This window comes from Lutra lutra, chromosome 9 (genome assembly GCF_902655055.1).
Source record: "Lutra lutra chromosome 9, mLutLut1.2, whole genome shotgun sequence".
Classification (NCBI taxonomy): Eukaryota; Metazoa; Chordata; class Mammalia; order Carnivora; family Mustelidae; genus Lutra; species Lutra lutra.
This window is the reverse complement of record NC_062286.1, coordinates 15,369,698-15,388,566: the sequence shown is the minus strand read 5'-3', so window position 1 is coordinate 15,388,566 and position 18,869 is coordinate 15,369,698. Positions and strand designations below refer to the sequence as shown.

Genomic DNA, 18,869 nt, shown 5'->3' with positions numbered 1-18,869 from the left:
GATTTGTATTTGATGTGATGTGGGTTGAGACATTTTACTTGTAACACATTTATTAAATTTGAATTATATTTTCCTTTTATAGTTTTATTTTACCTCCCTATGGTTGAAAATTCCGTTAAGAGTAGCACATCAACCTTGTATCACTCACCCTGGGTAGATTTTATTTGTAAGAGCTTCTTTTATTGGGGCACCTGGGTGGCTGTCATGGAGTGTCTGCCTTCGGCTCTGGTCATAATCCCAGGTTCATGGGGTCCAGCCCTGCATTGGGCTCTTTGCGCAGTGGGAAGCCTTCTTCTCCCTCTCCCACTCCCCCTGATTGTGTTCCTTCTCTCACTCTCTCTCTTTATCAAATAAATAAATAAAATCTTTTAAAAAAAAAGAAAGAAAAAAGAGCTTCTTTTATTATGCTCTAAGCCTAGATATTATTTAGTAATATTATGAGAAAATATGTGAATAACCAATAAAATATCATTTTTCTTCATTGATTATAATGCAACCAGGACTAACTTAAGTGTTAAACTTCTTTATGTACAGACTTTTTACCTAACTAGTAGTTACTTCAAATTAAGCTGTTATAAAAGAAAATAAAATAATCAAGGTGGTATAAAGAAATGCTTCATAACTTTTGTCTTTTTTGTTTTAAATTGACTGTTCACAGTACTAAATGTGTTAGTACTATTTCTGGAAATAAATTTATGTGTATATATGTGGGGATGTGTAATAATACTCAAGTCAGATTTTTACAGAAGCTGTTTCCAGTGTGTTGTCATGGCTTGTAAAATTTTTTCTACATAGATTTATTCAACAAAAACTAGAGAGAGCTACTCCAGCTGAGCGACAGATGGTATTTAATGAAATTCTACAAGCAGCCTATCAATTAATGACAGATGTTTTTGGAAACTATGTTATACAGAAATTTTTTGAGGTAAGCATACATAACGTGTTTGTATATCTATCCAACTATATGTTTTTAATGCTTAGAAAGGTTCAGGAAGTTGGGTAAGAGTCATTTTCATGTAAAAACAGGTGCACTTGGGGGGCATCCTGGGTGGCTCATTTGGTTGAGGGTCCTTATTTGGCTTGGGTCATGGTCTCAGGGTCCTGGAATCAAGCCCACATTGGGCTCCCTGCTCAGTAGGAAGTATGCTTCTCTCCCTCCGCCCGCTCATGCGCTCACTCTCTCTCTCTCTCTGAAATAGATAAAATCTTCAAAAAATAACATATATTTTATATATATAAAGCTTTATATATAAAGCTCATTACGTGCACACACACACAGACACACACACACATCTATATAAAACTCATACATATATGAGCTTGGGAGAAAATACTTGTAAATGCTCTATCTGGTAAAAGATTTTATATCCAGAATATATAAAGAACTTCTAAAACTCAACAGAAAGACAACCCAATTTAAAAAAATGTACAGGAGGGGGTGCCTGGCTGGCTCAGTCAGTGGAGCGTGCCATTCTTCATCTCAAGAGTTGTGGGTTCCAGTCCTCTGTTGGGTGTAGAGATTACTTAAAAAATCTTTAAGAGGACTTGAATAGACATTTCTCTGTAGAAGATACACAAATAGCCAGTGAGCAGCACATGAAAAGAAGCTTGCACAGTTAACATCAGAATATAGTTGAGAATTATCTGGTTTGAATGTATGGCTCAGAAATTAAAGGAGATTTTGTTTGTTTAAAGTGAAGACGGAAGATGTTTAAAAGAATAACAGGTGGTTAATGTATTAGTAACAAGGAAATTATAGATAGTGAGACTTAACCCCCAAAAAAGTAATACAGTTATTTCAGGCAGCTATGGATTTATCTTAATTTTTCTTTTCTTTTCTTTTCCTTTTTTTTTTAAGATTTTATTTATTTCAGAGAGAGAAATCAGAAGTAGGCAGAGGCAGGCCGGTGGCGGGGGCGCGGGGGGGACGGGCGGGCGGGAGCAGGCTTCCTGCTGAGCAGAGAGCCCGATGTGGGACTTGATCCCAGGACCCCGAGATATGACCTGAGCCAAAGGCAGAGGCTTAACCCACTGAGCCACCCAGGCGCCATTAATTTCTTTTACTTAAATCCTCCTTCCTACATGATTACCAAACGTGATATTTTTAAAATAGAATGAATAGGCTGCAAACAGTGGGTTTTTCAGGTTTAATGAAATGATATTATGGTTTATTTTAACATTAATTTCTTTTCCATCAGTTTGGGAGTTTGGATCAGAAATTAGCCCTCGCTACTCGTATCCGGGGTCATGTTCTGCCTTTAGCCTTGCAGATGTATGGCTGTCGTGTTATTCAGAAAGCATTAGAGTCTATTTCATCTGACCAGCAGGTAATTGTAAGTTAAGACAAAATTTTTGTATTTTTTTGGTTTTTGAATTCTTACTTTATAATCTTGGAATAAAAATTAAATATTTCCACAATTAGAATAAAATACTTTAAAAAAATCTGTCTCAAACAGTTACATTATTGTTATCCAGTAGATCTTTGATCTGTCCTTCATTTACTTCATCTTTTCATCTTTAAGTGAAGATACTTGAGTGCCTCCTGTGTGGTAAGCAGAATACTGCATGATGGGTATTTTTGCTATACTTGCTTATTTGGTTTTCTGTAATACCAGGAATACGGTTCACTATTTCCGAAGTGTACTTAGATTGTACTTAGTTCTATCATAAGAATAAAAAAATGTGGGGCGCCTGGGTGGCTTAGTGGGTTAAGCCGCTGCCTTCGGCTCAGGTCATGATCTCGGAGTCCTGGGATGGAGCCCCGCATCGGGCTCTCTGCTCAGCAGGGAGCCTGCTTCCTCCTCTCTCTCTGCCTGCCTCTCTGCCTGCTTGTGATCTCTCTGTCAAATAAAGAAATAAAATCTTTAAAAAAAAAAAAAAAAGAATAAAAAAATGTTTTGTTGAGTAGAGTGCTCTTTATTTTTAAGTTTTCTTTTAATTCCAGCTAACATACATCTGTGGAGCACTTCACAGATTTGTGTGTTATCTGTATACAGGCGCCATGCTAATCTCTGTACCATTCCCATTTTAGTATATATGCTTCGGAAGTGAGCACAAGAATAAAAAAAGAAATTTTAAAACCTTAAAAATTACATAAATAAAATTCTTAAAAATTTAATAAAGTTCTTAAAAATTTCATTTAAAAAGTTCTTAAAAAGGGGCGCCTGGGTGGCTCAGTGGGTTAAAGCCTCTGCCTTCGGCTCAGGTCATGATCCCAGGGTCCTGGGATCGAGCCCCGCGTCGGGCTCTCTGCTCAGCAGGGAGCCTGCTTCCTCCTCTCTCTCTCTCTCTCTCTGCCTGCCTCTCTGCCTACCTGTGATCTCTATCTGTGAAATAAATAAATAAAATATTTAAAAAAAAAAAAAGTTCTTAAAAAATTCAGTAGAAAAGTAACCTAAGAATTTTATTAGCAAGATTCACAGTTTTTAAGGTAAAGAGGGAAGAGAACACATATAAATTAAATGGGAATATACTGTATTCTTGATGAAAAAGTCTATTAAAATTTTATTTTAAATTTAAATAAGATTAATGCGAATTCCCATCATGTGCTCATGGGAATTATAACTGATCAGAATAGACAGGAATATTAAGAGGATGAGGATAAATGCTGATCTGCTAGATTTTTAAAATGCGAAGCATTATCACTAGTGTGGTTCTTGTAGGAGATTAGGCAACCTTTAGAAATGGAATTCATAACCCCAAATAGATACCATTATATAAAATATATATGTGTGTGTGTGTGTGTGTGTATAAAACTAGTTTATGTAATACAGTAAACTTAGAGTAAAGGAAATAATTATTTCTTAAAGGGCATTGGTAATTAGTAAATTTGGGGAGAGATTACATTTGATTCTCCACCCACATATATTATTATATAATAAAGTAAATTCCAGAATTAAAAACAGTAATAACGCATACATGGATATGTGTGTGTGTGTGTGTGTGTAAAAATTTGTGAGAAAATAGTATTACTTCCATGGAGGAAATCCTGAGTTGTAGAGTAATTGAAGATATGTCACAATGGAAAAGATCGACAAATTTTGATTATTGTAGATGCTTACATAATTGCTCTACCGTAAGTCTCAAGCTCATTTAGATACTTTAAAGAATGAGATCTTGGGCGCCTGGGTGGCTCAGTTGGTTAAGTGTCTGCCTTCGGCTTGGATCATGATCTCAGGGTCCCGAGATCGAGTCCTGAATCTGGCTCCCTACTCTGGGAAATCTGCTTTTCCCTCTACCCTTCCCCCTTATTCATGATTGCTCTCTCTCTCTCTCAAATGGATACATTAAATCTTAAAAAAGAATGAGATCTTGCACTTGAAATAACATGAATGGGTCTAGAAGGCATTATACTAAGTGAAATAAGTCAGAGGAAGGACAGATACCTTTGATTTCACTTATAACATGGAATCTGGTAAACAGAACAAACAACAAACTCTTAAATACAGGGAACAGACTCTTGGTTCCCAGAGTGGTGGTGGGTGGCAAGTGGGGGAGGCAGTAGGTGAAGGGGATTAAGAGGTATAAACCTTCAGTTAAAAAATTAAAAAGTCAAAAATAAAGTCATGGAAATGAAAAGTACAGTGTAGGGAATATAGTCAGTAATGTAATAATGTTTCATGGCGACTGTACCTTTTGTGGTAAGCAGTGTGTAGGGTATATAATTGTTGAATCACTATGTTGCACACCTGGAACTAGTATAACATTGTATGTCGATTATACCTCAGTAATAAAGATATCTTAAATGTCTTTAATATTTGAAAATATAAATCAGTGAGAATAAGCCTTATGTGCACCTGTTAATAATGGTGTTTTTTGGAGACTTTAGAATATTTTATTTTGTTACTTAGTTTATAGCTAAACATCTGTGTTATATCTTAGCTTAACAGAATTCCTGTAGAGTTACGTCAGTATGTAGTTGAGAGTTTCTTTGGGTGAGAGAGACTTTAAAGTGATACCTTCATATACTGTTTGTACTCCATTTCTTCACAGTACTATTTCCTGTTGGCACTAGTAAGGGATACTGATTATCATGTGGCTGCCTCTGTTTTTCTCTAAGGATTAAGATGTTTATTTAGTAAAAGGCTTATAATTTTTAAAAAATGAGGATCACTAGCTGGAAGAAAATGCAGTTAGTAAATAAACCTTACTGTAAATAAGCTTAACCTTATGGTAAGCAAAGAAACAAATGAAGGAAGTTACTTTTGCCAGTTAAATTTTAAAAATCTAAAATTTCCCTAGAATTCATTTCCAAAGAGACACCTAGGTGGCTCAGTCAGTTAAATGTGTCCAACTCTTGATTTCACTCAGGTCATGATCTCAGGGTTGTGAGATCAAGCTCCACATCGCTCCCTCGCCATCTGCCCCTCCCCCCACTTGCATGTACTCTAAATAAGTAATAAATTTTTTTTTAAAATTAAGAAATTATTTTTTGAGGGTAGGGGGTTGCTAAGTAGAGAAAACGTATAGAATTCTGAATTATATATATTGTTAGCTGAGAAGGATGATGTAGAAGGTGTATACAGTGAAGAGAATTGTTTAAATATGGCAGATTTAGCATCACTAGCTTATTTTTCAGGAAGTGTCATTTACATTACAGTCCTATAAAATGTTTTGATCTCCCCATCAATGACTTGGACAGGGGCAGATTTTAAACTTTGATATCTAAAAAATTGCAAAGAAATTTTGAGTATACTTTTGTACTCTATATTGTTAATCCTGATATCTTGCCTGATGAGATAATTTTGTAAATGGTCATCTTCTTTTTGCAGAGTGAAATGGTAAAGGAGCTAGATGGTCATGTACTCAAATGTGTGAAAGATCAGAATGGAAACCATGTTGTGCAAAAATGTATTGAATGTGTTCAGCCACAGTCACTACAGTTCATCATTGATGCTTTCAAAGGACAAGTAAGATTGATTTTTGCTTGCTAATTAGTTAGGGCATTCTTTTAGAATTTGAATGTTAACATATTTCTCGTAAGTCATAAGATTACAAACATACAAGATGAAACCGTAAATGTACAGTGATTTCTGCCTCTTTCATAGAGTGCATCAGTTAGATAGCTTCATTTTTTTTGAAGCTGAAAACTATAGAAATAGTTTAATAATATTACTTTAGGATTCCAGGTCTTCGAATTATAAACCCAACAGTGTTTTCCAAATTTTTAGGGAGAAGGAAAGGAAGGAAGACTTGAGATCCTTTAGTAAGACAGAAAATAAATACCAATAAGTAACTAATACATAGTAATAAATAGCTGCTAATTATATCATGACTACCTCGCCCTGCAGTCTGTTTTCGTTATTACATGCCCTTCATCTTCTGGTTTGGTACCTTTTGTTCAAAATGTCTATTAGCTCCTGAGGTGCCTGGGTGGCTGTCAGTTAAGCATCCTACTCTTAGTTTCAGCTCAGGTGAAGATCTTGTTGTGGGATTGAGCCCCATGTTGGCCTATGCTCAGTGTGGAGTACTTCAGATTCTTTCTCCCTGTCCCTCTTATTCTCTCTCTCTCTCTCTCTCAAATAAAATATTTTAAAAAAAGGTGGGGGGCTGCGTGGCTCAGTCGGTTAAGGGTCTGCCTTCAGCTCGGGTCATGATCCTGGGATCGAGCAGCATCAGGCTCCTTGCTCAGCAGGGAGCCTGCTCCTCCCTCTACCTGCTGCTTCCTCTGCTTGTGCTCGCTTTCTGTCTCTCCAACAAATAAATAAAATCTTTTTTAAAAAAGGGAGAAAAGAGGTATCTGTTAGCTCCTAAACTGAGCACCCCACTTTCCAGTCTTTACTAACAGGTTGATGGTCATACTGAAGGTGACTCTCCACCCTTCTATTTTAAATGAATTCTGCATGTCCTCAGGAACCTGTCTATCTCATAAAACTTTCCAACAATGTCAGATAATGAAAATGTATTTCTTCCGATTGTTTTAAGGTTTTTGTACTTTCAACTCATCCTTATGGCTGCAGAGTGATCCAGCGCATCCTCGAGCATTGTACTGCAGAGCAGACCTTACCTATCTTAGAAGAGCTCCACCAACACACAGAGCAGTTGGTGCAGGTATCAACTCCCTAATAGTCTTAAATGTTTGTGTTTTTGAAAATGGTTCAAAACATAGGCAAGTATAATGTATTGCTAAATGTAGAAACACATAGTGAGACAAAAAACCTGGTATATTCTCCTGACTGTATACTGCTGAATTTTTAGAAAAAATAATTAACATCTTTTTAAAGAATAATCATTATTCTTAAGGAATGACTTAAGGAAAGTAATTTTTAAATATCTATACTTAGGATCAATATGGCAACTATGTTATTCAGCATGTACTGGAACACGGGCGACCTGAAGACAAAAGCAAAATTGTTTCTGAAATCAGAGGAAAAGTGTTAGCCCTGAGTCAACACAAATTTGCCAGGTATTGCAATATTTTCTGATTCCAAGGGTCAGTTCTTCTAATTCTTTGGCTTTTATTACTAAACAAAGTAATACATGGAGACTAACATTAGAACATAATCTTTCTTGGGATACCTGGGTGGCTCAGTGGGTTAAGCGTCTGCCTTTGCCTTGGGTGTCCTGGATTCGAGTCCTGCATCATGTTCCTTGTTCAGCAATGGGCCTGCTTCTCCCTCTGCCTGCCACTCCCCCTGCTTGTGCTCTCTCTGACAAATAAATCTTCAAATAAAATTTTAAAAATAAAAATAAAATAAAAAACTTTAAAAAACATAATCTTTATTTTAGGAGGGGGGAAAAGCACATACCGAACGTTGCTTTTATTCTCACATGACAAATTTGTTTGCCCACAAATATTCCATTTTTAAAGTCTGTATTCAGAAAATGATTTGTCTCCCCAAACCTATAAGTGCAAATTCCTTAGTGCATGTTAATGAAAATCTCAGACCTTACTGATGACCTGGTTTCCTCTTTTTTGAATTATAATCATTATTTTAAGAGGCATATAATTAAACTTGTGAGTATCCAGAGTGGGTTCTTCTATGATACTAATTTCTGTTTTAAAAGTAAAGGGTAAGAGAATTACAAGGGAATACTATCTTGACTTACATCTTCCGATGTGTTGAGCAAATTCTTTCAAAAGCAAGGATATTTAGCTGTAAAGAAAAAAGTAACAAAATACAGGGTGCCTAAGTGGTGCAGTTAGTTAAGCATCCAACTCTTGGTTTTGGCTAAGGTTGTGATCTCAGGGTCAAGATTGAGCGTGGAGTTAGTCTTTGTGTTTAGCCTGGAATCCAGTTGGGTTTCTTCCTCCCTTTCTGCCTTTCCTGCTCCTGCAGGCGTGTGCACCTTCCAGCTCTCAACTAAATAAATCTTCAAAGAAAAAAGTAAGACTGGGTGGCTCAGTCTAGGCCTCTTCCTTTGGCTCAGGTCATGGTCCTGGGGTCCTGGGATCCAGCTCTGTGTCAGGCTCTCTGCTCAGTGGGGAGTGTGCTTCTCCCTCTCCTTCTGCCTCTCCTCCCCACTCTTCTCCACCTGCCCCCCGCTTCTTCTCAAATACATAAATCTTTTAAATAACTTTCTGTGTATATACTTAATTTTTAGCAATGTAGTAGAAAAGTGTGTCACTCATGCCTCCCGTGCCGAGAGAGCTTTATTGATTGACGAAGTTTGCTGCCAGAATGATGGTCCTCACAGTGCCTTATACACCATGATGAAGGACCAGTATGCCAATTACGTGGTTCAGAAGATGATTGATATGGCTGAACCTGCTCAGAGAAAGATAATCATGCATAAGGTAATACAGTTCATAGCACTTAAAATAGATGATTCATTTGTGTGACTCAGACTACAGTTTTAGCTTCCTAGGTTTTAATTTCCTCTTCTGTTATAACTGGAGGGGGAAAAAAAAATCAGTGGATAACCTTTGAAAAATGTAGGTATGGTGTACCATTTCATTATATTCCTAAAGTGATCTCAATAAAATTACATTCATTCTTATCTATTGACCTGTCTTTAGCATTGCCCATCCCCGTTTTATTTAAATATATTTGGTTTACCATAATACATGGATTGAACATTAATTTTAAAATCGAATTAGGTTTTCTCACTAACCTAATACATTTTCCTAAAGAGAGAATTTATTTTGGTTGGGTTTTTTTTTTTTAAACAAGCTATTTTCTCCCTAGAATCTAATGATTCTTTTAAAATGCATTGATTTCCATGGGAAAACTGCTAAAAGAATCTGGACGAAATGCTACATACTCAAATCTTTTTCTAAATCAATTCATTTAAGAAACAGGTGCCTAGGGGCGCCTGGGTGGCTCAGTGGGTTAAAGCCTCTGCCTTCGACTCAGGTCATGATCCTGGGGTCCTGGGATCGAGCCCCGCATCGGGCTCTCTGCTCGGCAGGGAGTCTGCTTCCCCCTCTCCCTTTCTCTCTGCCTACACGTGATCTATCTCTCTCTCTCTCTCTCTCTCTCTCTCTCTCTCTCTCTCTGTCAAATAAATAAATAAATAAATCTTTAAAAAAGAAAGAAAGAAAGAAAGAAACAGGTGCCTGGTGGCTTGATTCAAATAAATGTCTGCCTTCAGCCCAGGTCGTGATCTGGGACGAGTCCCACATCAGGCTCCCTGCTCGTGCCCTGGCTTTCTCTCTCTCTTTCAGATACATTAATAACATCTTCAAAAAAAACAAAACGGGACATATAACTTCTTAGGACCTCTTATCTTATAAAGAGAAATATACATTTTTTACCTTTTTAAAAAAGTAATACTTCTGCTTAAAAATATATACTTGTTCAGTCTTATTTTTAAGAACTAACTACATTATTTAACCAATACCATATTTATGACATTTGGATTGTTTCTAGTTTTATAACTGTCATAAGCACTGCTGTATATGAATGTCTTTGCATAATCATCTGTTCTTGTAGGATGAATTCTTAGGTGTGGAATTGCTGATGCAAAGTATATGAGCATGTTACGTGTTGATAGATACTGCCAGGTTGCTCTCAAAGAACCTGTACACGTTTGCACGTCCACCAGTGTATAAGAATGCTTGTGTTTCATGATCTCATCAATACCAGTTACTGTTTTAGAAAATTTTTGCCAGTCTGGGCACCTGGGTAGCTCAGTTGGTTAAGCATCTGTCTTCAGCTCAGGCCATGATACCAGCGTCCTGGGATCGAGCCCCATGTTGGGCTCCCTACTTAGTGGGGAACTTGTTTTTCCTTTCCCTCTGCTTCTCCCCTGACTTGTGCTCTTTCTCTCCCTCTCTCTTTCTCAAATAAAATGTGTAAAATATTTAAGAAAAAAATTTTTTTGCCAGTCTGGGTAGAAAGATAATAATATGATTCTTTTCATTTGCATTTTATAAACTATTAGTGAGATTTTGAACAATTTAAATGTATTAGCCATCACATAATCTGATTGCTTATTCATGTCTTTTGCTCCATTTTCTATTGAATTTTTATCCAAGAGAGTTGAGCTAGAAAATTCTGTCTTCATCAAATTTTTAAGAGCTTAATAGTTCACTAGCGATGCTTTCCTGCTGTGTTTGGAGCCCCTCTGCTGTTTGCATTTGTAATAGTGTAGAAGTAGCGGTTTATTTATTCATTAAACAGTTGTGAGAGTAGAAGTTTGGAGAGATTGACTAGAATGAACTGCCTTTGCAAACAACTTTTCTTTAAAGGATTTGAATATTAAAATCCGATTATTCTTCTAAATCACTGAGATTTAGGAGTGCTTTTTTAAGAAACCAGAAAATAAGATTTACTAAGGAGATTATTTGTTTTTCAGATTCGACCTCACATTACTACTTTGCGCAAATACACATATGGGAAGCATATACTGGCCAAGTTGGAAAAATATTATTTGAAAAATAGCCCAGATCTAGGGCCTATTGGAGGACCACCAAATGGAATGCTGTGACGGGAAAAGGAAAGAAGATGATGTAACCATGTGAAAAGAACGTTTCTTTTGTGAATTATCAAAACACAACTCAACTATGAATCTTCAAAATTTTTTTTAAAGCAAAACTATTTATTGACTTTATTCATCCATTTGTAAATTTTTTAAGGTTCTTGTGTATATTTGGGGGGTGGGGGTGGTGAATTATAAATTATATTCAGCCCTGAGTGGAGACCTATCAGATTGGATTGCTGGCAAAGCACAGAATGCCTGTATATGATGTAACTATCAAAAAAAAGCTGTCACATATTTTGTAAATTTTTACCTTGTAAAGTCACAAAAATAGTTTTTAAAGGAAAAAGTACAGTATTCTTTTAATAAACTGGCTTGCAGTCTGGTAGGTCTGTGGACCCCATAGCACAACAGGTTTATAGAGATGTATATAGAAATATAGTCCTTAATTTTTTTTTTGTCCTTCATGTGAAGCCTTTTATAACCGATTAACAATCAACTGCATAAATATTATTAATATTTTTAAAAAAGTTAAGTTGTATTTTGGTAATTCACAAACTATCATGCAAATAAAAACTCGGCAACTAAGATAAGAATTAAATGATTTGAGATGAAAAGAACTTATATTATTTACAGGATGTGATTTTAATACAAATACTGCCCTAAAACGTCTCTGGCAATGTACAGATGTATATACTCACAGATGTAATTGTTGTAAGAGGTAGAAAAAAAAAAACAAAATCATGGTGACACTTCCATTCAGTTAAATGCACTAATTGAAAAGTTAAGTCCCTTTTTAACTTTTCAGTTTGGTTTGCAATCTGAGAAAGAGTGGAAATTTGTATATTGTTTTGCTTATAGAATACAAGAACATGTTGAGGAAGTGTTGAGCTTTATTTTGCTTTTTCATAGTAGATTTTGAGAAGGTAGGAACCAGATAGAGGTGAAAGGGGCCACTGAAAAGTGAATTTGATAGCTCAACATTTAAGCATGACTACATATTCAGATAGCTTTTTTTGCTTCCTATAAATATATGCATTGTGTGTGTAGTAATAGATGTAAGTTTACACTTTGAAAGCAAATCTTGTTTCAATGTTTATTATAAAAGCCTTGCTAATTTAGTAGTGATGCTTTCCTTGGTTGTACAGGTGTACATTTGTAAACCTTCATGCTGTAAATGGAATTCATTTTATCTCTTTGGGAAACCTTTGCATTTTAGTGTACATTTATGTCCCTGCCCTCTTTGACCTGGCATATAGTGTTGTATAATGTAAATTTATTTCTCCAAATTGAGAGTGATTTTTTAAAAATTTTTTATCTTTATATGGTTTCAGAAGTATGAACCAGCTTTCTTTTTATTATTGTGGGAAACATTTTCTTTTATAACATAGTTGTTGACTGTTAATATGGACATACTAGGATTTGGATCACTTTCAAGAAGTCAGGGTATTGTGCATAATAGAAAGTATTGGACTGAGATATTTGGTTACCATGGAGGCCAATGCTTTTTCCATCTTATTAAATGTGATGTGATTTTTTCTTTGTACAGAAGAGTACTGTATTTTTGAATAGCCTATTCCCAAGTAAGAGCAAATCTGTATGATAACATTTTTTTCTCTGGACATAAGACATAACAGTAACATGATGTACATTTACAAGCGGCCTTATGTACATTTCCCAACAATCTTTTTAAGGCAAAATTGTGACCATATGTGTATAATTAAAATCGTTTTTAATCCTTTGCCTATGAAAATATTTTGGAAAAAAAAACTTGCTTTGTATATTCAGTTTCTGAAAGATAAAGTGCTTTGTATTTTGTTGAAGTCAGTATTTTGTATAAAACCATTTATGTTGACCCACTTCTGTTTAGTGCTGAAAACTAATGAACCATGCTATCTCCTTCGATTGAACATGTAAGGGATTTTTTATTAGAAGTCTGCAGAAGAAAAGCATTCTTCTGAGCACAATATTGAATATAAAGGTTTTATCACTTAGCTGTTCATATCATGAGCCTAAAAATAATGGCATAAAGTTTGGGGTGCCAGGCATACTTTTTCACGTTTGACATTGAGTTATTCTAATTTTCTAACCCAACATTCCGTGTTGAGTCCATTAAATCCAGCCACTTGTCACTGCCCCCTCTCCTAGTCATACTGGTTCATAGCGTGTCCCAGTCACAGTGGCAGAGCTTTCCCCCCACATGTAAAGCTGCTCTCTCCCACCCCATCCTACTTTGTTTTGCCAGCCTCAGAGTGTCTTGGCCCCGTGTTGAAATTTGTTCCCAGTATCAACTCATGATTGTGAGCTGATACCCAAGTTGTTCTTGTTGGAGATTGGTAAGTGACTTTCCTGGATTTGCATAGTTGAATTCCTGGTTTTCCTTTTTTCTACCCTCTATTGGCACGGGCAGTTACCTCTGCAAATTTAGAAAGCCCTAGGGGATGGCTGGGAGATGGAACCTTCTTAGGGTTTTGACGTTTCCATGTATCCCAGTGTTGACACCCCAAACTTCCCAATACTTTGGGGCCTATTGTAGAAGAATGTCTATTACTGTAGAAATTTTATGGTCTGCCATTTTGGTGCCCACCTCTCTGATTCCATCGTAAGTTGGCTTGGAGTTTGCTAAAATCGGAACATCACATTTCAGAAAAAAGAAACTTTAATTGGGCAGAACCACTTAGACTTTACTCTTGAGTGTCTCCTTGTGATCCGGATGGTTTTCTGGGCCAGTTTGTCTAAGTCCTGGCTCTTCGTGGTTCATATGAAATCATGTTCTCTTCACTTTGTATATTATGTATAAATTAGAAAATGAAAAATGTGTGAATAACATTGTATGAAATAAACCTGGTCTTGTGTTTTTCTCTAGATAAAACACCCTTCTGTACCTCAATTATAATTCAGATTGCCCATTCAAGTTTACTCTGATTTAAGGAAAGGCAAGTATTTTTATCACATGGATACAAATCTGGGGCTACTGATTACTCTGATGGTATTTCTGTCTTTTGATTAGTATTTAGGATCTCTTGTCTAATTACATAGAGTGATTACACACTTCATAGGATGAAACTTTTAGCCTGTTTCCTTGATAAAATGATACTCAAGGTTGTTTTGAGGATTAAATTAAATCGCTTACCTTTACCTATAGGTGTTTGTTTCCTTTCCACATGAACTTTCAGAGACTGTTGCCTAAAGGAGAAAACAGTTTGGGTTCGGGCTTGGATTTGAAGTTTACTTTCGACTTACAAACCTTGTGACCTTGGGTGTGTTAACTCAGCCTCAGTGTCACCCCCTGGGTGAGTACATGGATGAGTACTATTTAGGTCATTGATTTTAAGAGTTGAGAGTATCTTAAAAAGATACGTAGAACATAGAATGCTAATACAGAATATATAGAATGCTAACACTATTTCCGTTTTCCTCTCCCTTCTATAGCTATTCAGTTTTAGGTTTTTTAAGATTTCATTTGTTTGACAGAGATCAAGTAGGCAGAGAGTTAGGCAGAAAGAGAGTGGGAAGAAGACTCCCTGCTGAGCAGAGACACCCTCCCCCGCCATGTGGGGCTCGATCCCAGGACCATGAGATCATGACCTGAGCCGAAGGCAGAGGCTTAACCCACTGAGCCACCCAGGTGCCCTGCTATTCGTTTTGTTTTAAACCATACAGATAATTTGATATAATCCAAAGTAGAGATCTACATAAAACTATGTTGGAAAAGGCATTTTCATCATACACATTCTTAATTTTATGCCAGTTTTAATTTCATCTTGTTTTGTTTCTGTTCTAAGCTGAAAGCAACCATTCTGGAATTGTTGACCTATCCCACATCTTAGAGATGAAATTAAGGGACCCTAGAAAAAGTAAATATTACATCGTCCCACCCTAGATTACTAACCTAAGAAAGTCAAGTTTCCTAAGGTTACCTGGATAGTAGTAGTTTTAAGCGCCCTCCTGACTGATTTCCTAGGAAGGTTGTGGTTGGGGGTTGGGCCAGGGGGGAGGGCGAAGGAACCCCAGAGGAGCAGTGTTCACTGTCTACCTTACTGGCCGGCTTTCTAGGTCTGATTTAACAACTGATGGGATTTGAACGCTCCAGACAGGAAACGACTGAACACAAGTGAGAAGCAGGGAGCGCTGTGGCACTGGGTGCTCTCCAGGAGGCTGCCGTGCCCAAGAGCGCCAGCTCCGTTGTGTGATCCTGGCCTGCTAGGCCTCAGGGTTACTATCCGTAAAGTTGGAATACTGTCGGCTACTGGAGTGGCTCAGCCGATTAAGCCTCTGCCTTCCACTCATGTCATGATCCCAGAGCCCTGGATGAGTCCCACATCAAGTCCTACATTGGGCTCCCTGCTCAGTGGGGGGTCTGCTGCCTCTGCCCCTCCCCCTGCTCATGCACTCATGCCTTCTCTCTCTCAAAATATTAAAAAGTCGGAATACTCGGCTGCACAGAGAACCTTGGATCTGAGGAGTGTTTGGTACTAAGAACTTAAGAGACCTACAGACAGATCCTACAGGAGGCTCACAGTTTGGTAACATTTTTATTTAACTTCATTACTTCCAGATCCTGTAGACAGTTTCTCATTTCTTCAATGTTTCAGTCACAGAACTTTTTTTTTTTTTTTCTAAATACTCACCAGGAATTTAAATCAAATGAAATAGGCCTGTAGTTTGAAAAAAAAATGGCTAGGTTGAGCTTAATTCAAGTTTTCTTGGACATCAGAGTCTTAGAGTTCAGAATCAGGACTCTGGGATCAGCCAAGATTCCAAACCTTTAGCTTTACGTCATTAGGTAAATGATTTCAACTTCTAAGCCTTCCTCTCTTCGTGTGTAGGCAAGGGAGATGAGACCTACCTACTAGAATTGCAAGGATTAAATGAGATCTGTGACGTCCAGGGGTGGTGAGTGATTTCTGTTACAGTGAGTTAACAAAAGGTTGGGGAGGGGTTTTAATTTGCCTACATGCAGCCTCCAAAACATTGGGATTGGAGCTCGTTCATGTTTCTGCATATGAGCCGATAAGTCTCTTAAGTTGGTAGGAAAACTGTTAAAGATACGATTAAGGAATTTAACAGCAATTTAGTTATTGGTACATTTAATCTTTTTTTTTTTTTTTTTTTTTTTTTTTTTTGGTACTAAAACAAGTAAGAGCTTTGCCCTGATGGCTACCAGGATGTGAATAGGGAGTTGCCCTATGTCCGGGAGCAGTGGAGTGACCTGTCTGCATGATGTGCAAAGCCTGGAAGTAGCAAGAACCTGGAGGGAGGGCGAGGTTGGCACTGCAGATTACAGAGAGACGTCCGCATCGTGACGTCCAAGCCCATATCACCTCAGTCTCACCCCAGGTCTTTCATGGGAAGAAGCCCTGAAAAGTTGGGTCTCAGCTCCTGGTGGGTTCGTCTTACACCAAGGGTGGGGGGGGAAGCATGGGGATCACCCTGGAGGGAGGAGGGATGTTGGGGAGCCTTCCCTGCCCCCGCTTTGAAATTCAGTTCTGACATCATCCAGGACACATTCTATTGAGTAGAATGCAGTAGGTTTCTGAAGAAAATTAGAAAAGAAGGCCAAAAATATACCTTAGAAATAGATCTACTACTAGAAATAGATCTTAGAAATGTTTAAAATACATTTCCTGATAACTCCTAGGTTAGATATAATCTCATCTGGAATAAACCATTTGGGCCAACTTCAAAATGAGTAGCAGTGCTATATATCAAAACTTGGGGGTCTTGGGCCAAAGGCTACTCAGAGAAAAACATCTCTCCAAGAAAGTCTGAAGATAATTTAAGAAGCTAGTAAGGGGTGCCTGGACGGCACAGTCAGACGAGTGGCTGACTCCTGGTTTCTGCTTGGGTCATGATCTCAAGGTTGTAAGAGCAAACAACACATGAGGCTCGGGACCGCATGCTCAGCACAGAGTCCCCTTCAGATTCTCCCCCTCACCTTCTGCCCCTCCCCCTCCCTAAAACAAATCTTCTTTAAAAAGGTAGTAAAATAACAAAATTACAAAAAATATAGAAAGGATTAATAATAAACTCCACAAAAAAGGAATAGGCTTGATTGGTTAAAAAGAAAAATGAGACATACTTTTGGCAAATCAGAATTTTAAAAAATAGGTGAAAGACACAAATGGGATTTATGAAATTGCAAGTTTTTTAAAATTATAGAACATTATATAAAAAGTCTACCTATAGGGGCGCCTGGGTGGCTCAGTCAAGTGTCTGACTCGATTTTGGCTCAAGTCATGATCTCAGGGTGGGGAGATTGAGCCCCGTGTTGATCTCTGTGCTCAGCAGGGAATCTGCTTAAGATTCTGTCCCTCCCTCCACCCCTCCCCCTACTAACTCTCTCAAATCTTTTTTTTTTTTTTTTTAAGATTTATTTATTTCACGGACAGAGATCACAAGTAGGCAGAGGCAGGCAGAGAGAGAGGAGGAAGCAGACTTCCTGCCGAGCAGAGAGCCAGACGCGGGGCTCGATTCCAGGACTCTGGGACCATGACCTGAGCCAAAGGCAGAGGCTTTAATCCACTGAGCCACCCAGGCGCCCATCAAATAAATCTTTTAAAAAACAAGTCTAACTATAAATTAAAAATCAAGTTTTCTAGGGAATTATAAAGTTCCAGGATTAAGGAATAATAGAAAACATAAATAGACTAATAACTATAAAAGTAAGAAGCTAGTCAAAGTTGAAGGTCTCACATTGCCTGATGTCAAAACTTACTACAAACCTACAGTAATCAAAACAGTGTTTGGGGGGCGCCTGGGTGGCTCAGTGGGTTAAGCCTCTGCCATTGGCTCAGGTCATGATCTCAGGGTCCTGGGTTTGAGTCCTGCATGGGGCTCTCTGCTCAGCGGTGAGCCCGCTTCCCGCTCTCGCTCTCTGCCTGCCTTTGCCTTGTGATCTCTCTCTGTCAAATAAATAAATAAAATCTTTAAAAAAAACAGTATTTGGATGTTAACGACACATTGTGTTCATTTTACAATATATACAAATACTGAATCATGCATGTTATAAATCTGAAACTAATACAATGTTATATTTCAATTATACCTCATTTTTTTAATTTAAAAAAAGTGGTACTAGCACATGTTTGTAGCAGCATTGTTCACAATAGCTAAAAGAAGCAATCCAAGTGCCCATCAATAGATGAATGAATAAACAAAATGTGGTCCATACATATACTGGAATGTTGTTCAGCCTTAAAAAGAAAGGAAGTTTTTTGACACATGCTGTAATGTGAATAAACTTGACATCATGATATGTGAAACCACAACAAGGCATACTATCTGATTCCCCTTATATGAGGTTATTTAAAGTAGTTAAAATTATAGAAACAAGACTGGTTTCCTGTTTAATGGGTATAGAGTTTTAGTTTTCCAAGATGAAAAAGTTCTGGATATCTGCTGTGTAACAATGCAAATTACTATTGAACCATACACCTAAAGATGGCTAAGATAGTAAAAAAGGAAAAGGAAGGGAGGGAGGGATAAAAAGAAAAAAGGAAAGAAAAGAAAAAAGAAGGTAGTCAAAGATGTATAAGGTAGGGGCGCCTGGGTGGCTCAGTGGGTTAATCCTCTGCCTTCACCTTGGGTCATGGTCTCGGGGTCCTGGGATCGAGCCCCGCGTCGGACTCTCTGCTCGGTGGGGAGCCTGCTTCCCTGTCTCTCTCTCTGCCTGCTTCTCTACCTACTTGTGATTTCTCTCTCTATCAAATAAATAAAAGAAAAAAAATTTAAAAAAAAAAAATGTATAAGGTCATGAGCCCAGACTGTTTAAGGGATAGGTTGTGTAAATCTTTTTTTTTTTTTTTTTAAGATTTTTAGGTATTCATTTGAGACTGATACAGAGAGAGCATGAACCAGGGGAAGGGCAGAGGGAGAGGGAGAAGCAGACTCCCTGCTGAGCTGGGAGCCCAATGCAGGTTTCAATTCCAGGACCCTGAGACCATGCCTGAGCTGAAGGCCAGTGCGTAACCATCTGACCCACCCAGGTACCTCATGTTCTGTAA

At 37.7% G+C, this 18,869-nt stretch overlaps 1 protein-coding gene and 1 non-coding gene across 8 annotated transcripts in view; one reads left to right on the top strand and one right to left on the bottom strand.

The window, feature by feature from the left end:
* Nucleotides 1-13,730, top strand: part of PUM2 (pumilio RNA binding family member 2) — a 102,093-nt gene extending 88,363 nt beyond the window's left edge. For 5 of the 7 annotated variants that reach the window (XM_047743646.1, XM_047743648.1, XM_047743645.1 and 2 more), the window contains 7 exons: nucleotides 796-925; nucleotides 2,199-2,333; nucleotides 5,772-5,909; nucleotides 6,925-7,050; nucleotides 7,284-7,405; nucleotides 8,545-8,737; nucleotides 10,741-13,730. In XM_047743646.1, coding sequence (XP_047599602.1) covers nucleotides 796-925; nucleotides 2,199-2,333; nucleotides 5,772-5,909; nucleotides 6,925-7,050; nucleotides 7,284-7,405; nucleotides 8,545-8,737; nucleotides 10,741-10,872 — 976 coding nt within the window. In that variant the 3' untranslated portion in view covers nucleotides 10,873-13,730. The remainder of the gene's footprint in view (nucleotides 1-795; nucleotides 926-2,198; nucleotides 2,334-5,771; nucleotides 5,910-6,924; nucleotides 7,051-7,283; nucleotides 7,406-8,544; nucleotides 8,738-10,740) is intronic. The other 2 variants (XM_047743647.1, XM_047743650.1) reach the window with 1 other exon arrangement.
* On the bottom strand, nucleotides 2,952-3,055 carry LOC125110161 (U6 spliceosomal RNA). Its single transcript, XR_007130487.1, has one exon. It is a non-coding gene; the product is annotated as a U6 spliceosomal RNA (small nuclear RNA).
* Nucleotides 13,731-18,869: the final 5,139 nt, after the last annotated feature.